Consider the following 881-nt stretch of genomic DNA (forward strand, 5'->3'; position numbering starts at 1 on the left):
AAAAAAAAAAAAAAAAAAAAAAAAAAACAGGAGTAAGACAGTAAGTCAGTAGGGCACTAACGGAAACTGCAACAGAGAGACGACGCTCCCGTCCACGCGGAGTAGAGGACCCCGGAAATGGTCATTTATAGGCTGGGGGGCGAGGCCAGTGCCCCGGGAACACTGACCCATGACGTCATCGGGACGTTAAGCAGCGTAACATCACCTGGCCGTAGTCCCTTTCTCCTTGTCCGACAGACCCTCTAGTCCTACGACGGAATCAAGCCTCTTATTGGCTACGTATTCCGTCAATCCGCTTTATTCTTCCAGTCTTCCGCCCAGCCTTTCAAACCCTGCTTCTCATAGGCTATGGTGGCTGTCACTTCAGAAAGGTCCGCATTCCTTCCGCCTTTCTCCAGGAGACCGAGGACGAAGTGGGCGGATCCCAGGAGGGACCCGCCCCTGGAGCTCTTTTCTTGCTTCTAATCGGCTAGGCTTGGTGCCGGTCGCTACTTCTTCCGCTGCTGATTGGTCAACAGGCCGCCGGTCTGCGCGGCGCCGGCTCCGCCCCCGTAGGGTGTTTGTGGTGGGGCTGCGGAGTCGCCGATCCCGCCGGAAGCGCCAGGACAATGGGGACCCGGGACGACGAGTACGACTACCTGTTCAAAGGTGCGGACAGTAGAGTACAGTCGAGGGTGGGGGCGGCGGTAAGGCGACAGACAGGCAGGCCGAGGTCGCGCTTTGTGCCGCTGGGCCCAAGCTGCAGCCTGCCCGGGGTTTAGGCCTGGCGGGTCGGGCAGCCAGGAAGGCCAGGACGGGACAGGAGGTGTCATTTCGCCCAGAGCGTGGGTCTGTGAGGAACAGGAGGCCCACAGAGGCCTCGAGACTCTGGAAGCGACGAG

The 881-nt window shown here is 59.5% G+C and overlaps 1 protein-coding gene across 1 annotated transcript in view; it reads left to right on the top strand.

Moving 5' to 3' along the window:
- Positions 1-479: 479 nt before the first annotated feature.
- The window catches only part of Rab11b (RAB11B, member RAS oncogene family), a 7,537-nt gene continuing 7,135 nt past the window's right edge, over positions 480-881 (top strand). The window contains exon 1 of the mRNA XM_010605674.3: positions 480-648. Within this exon, the coding sequence (XP_010603976.1) occupies positions 609-648 (40 nt within the window). The 5' untranslated portion in view covers positions 480-608. The remainder of the gene's footprint in view (positions 649-881) is intronic.

The sequence above is a fragment of the Fukomys damarensis genome, unplaced genomic scaffold (assembly GCF_012274545.1).
Source record: "Fukomys damarensis isolate Sample0158 unplaced genomic scaffold, DMR_v1.0_HiC HiC_scaffold_37, whole genome shotgun sequence".
Classification (NCBI taxonomy): Eukaryota; Metazoa; Chordata; class Mammalia; order Rodentia; family Bathyergidae; genus Fukomys; species Fukomys damarensis.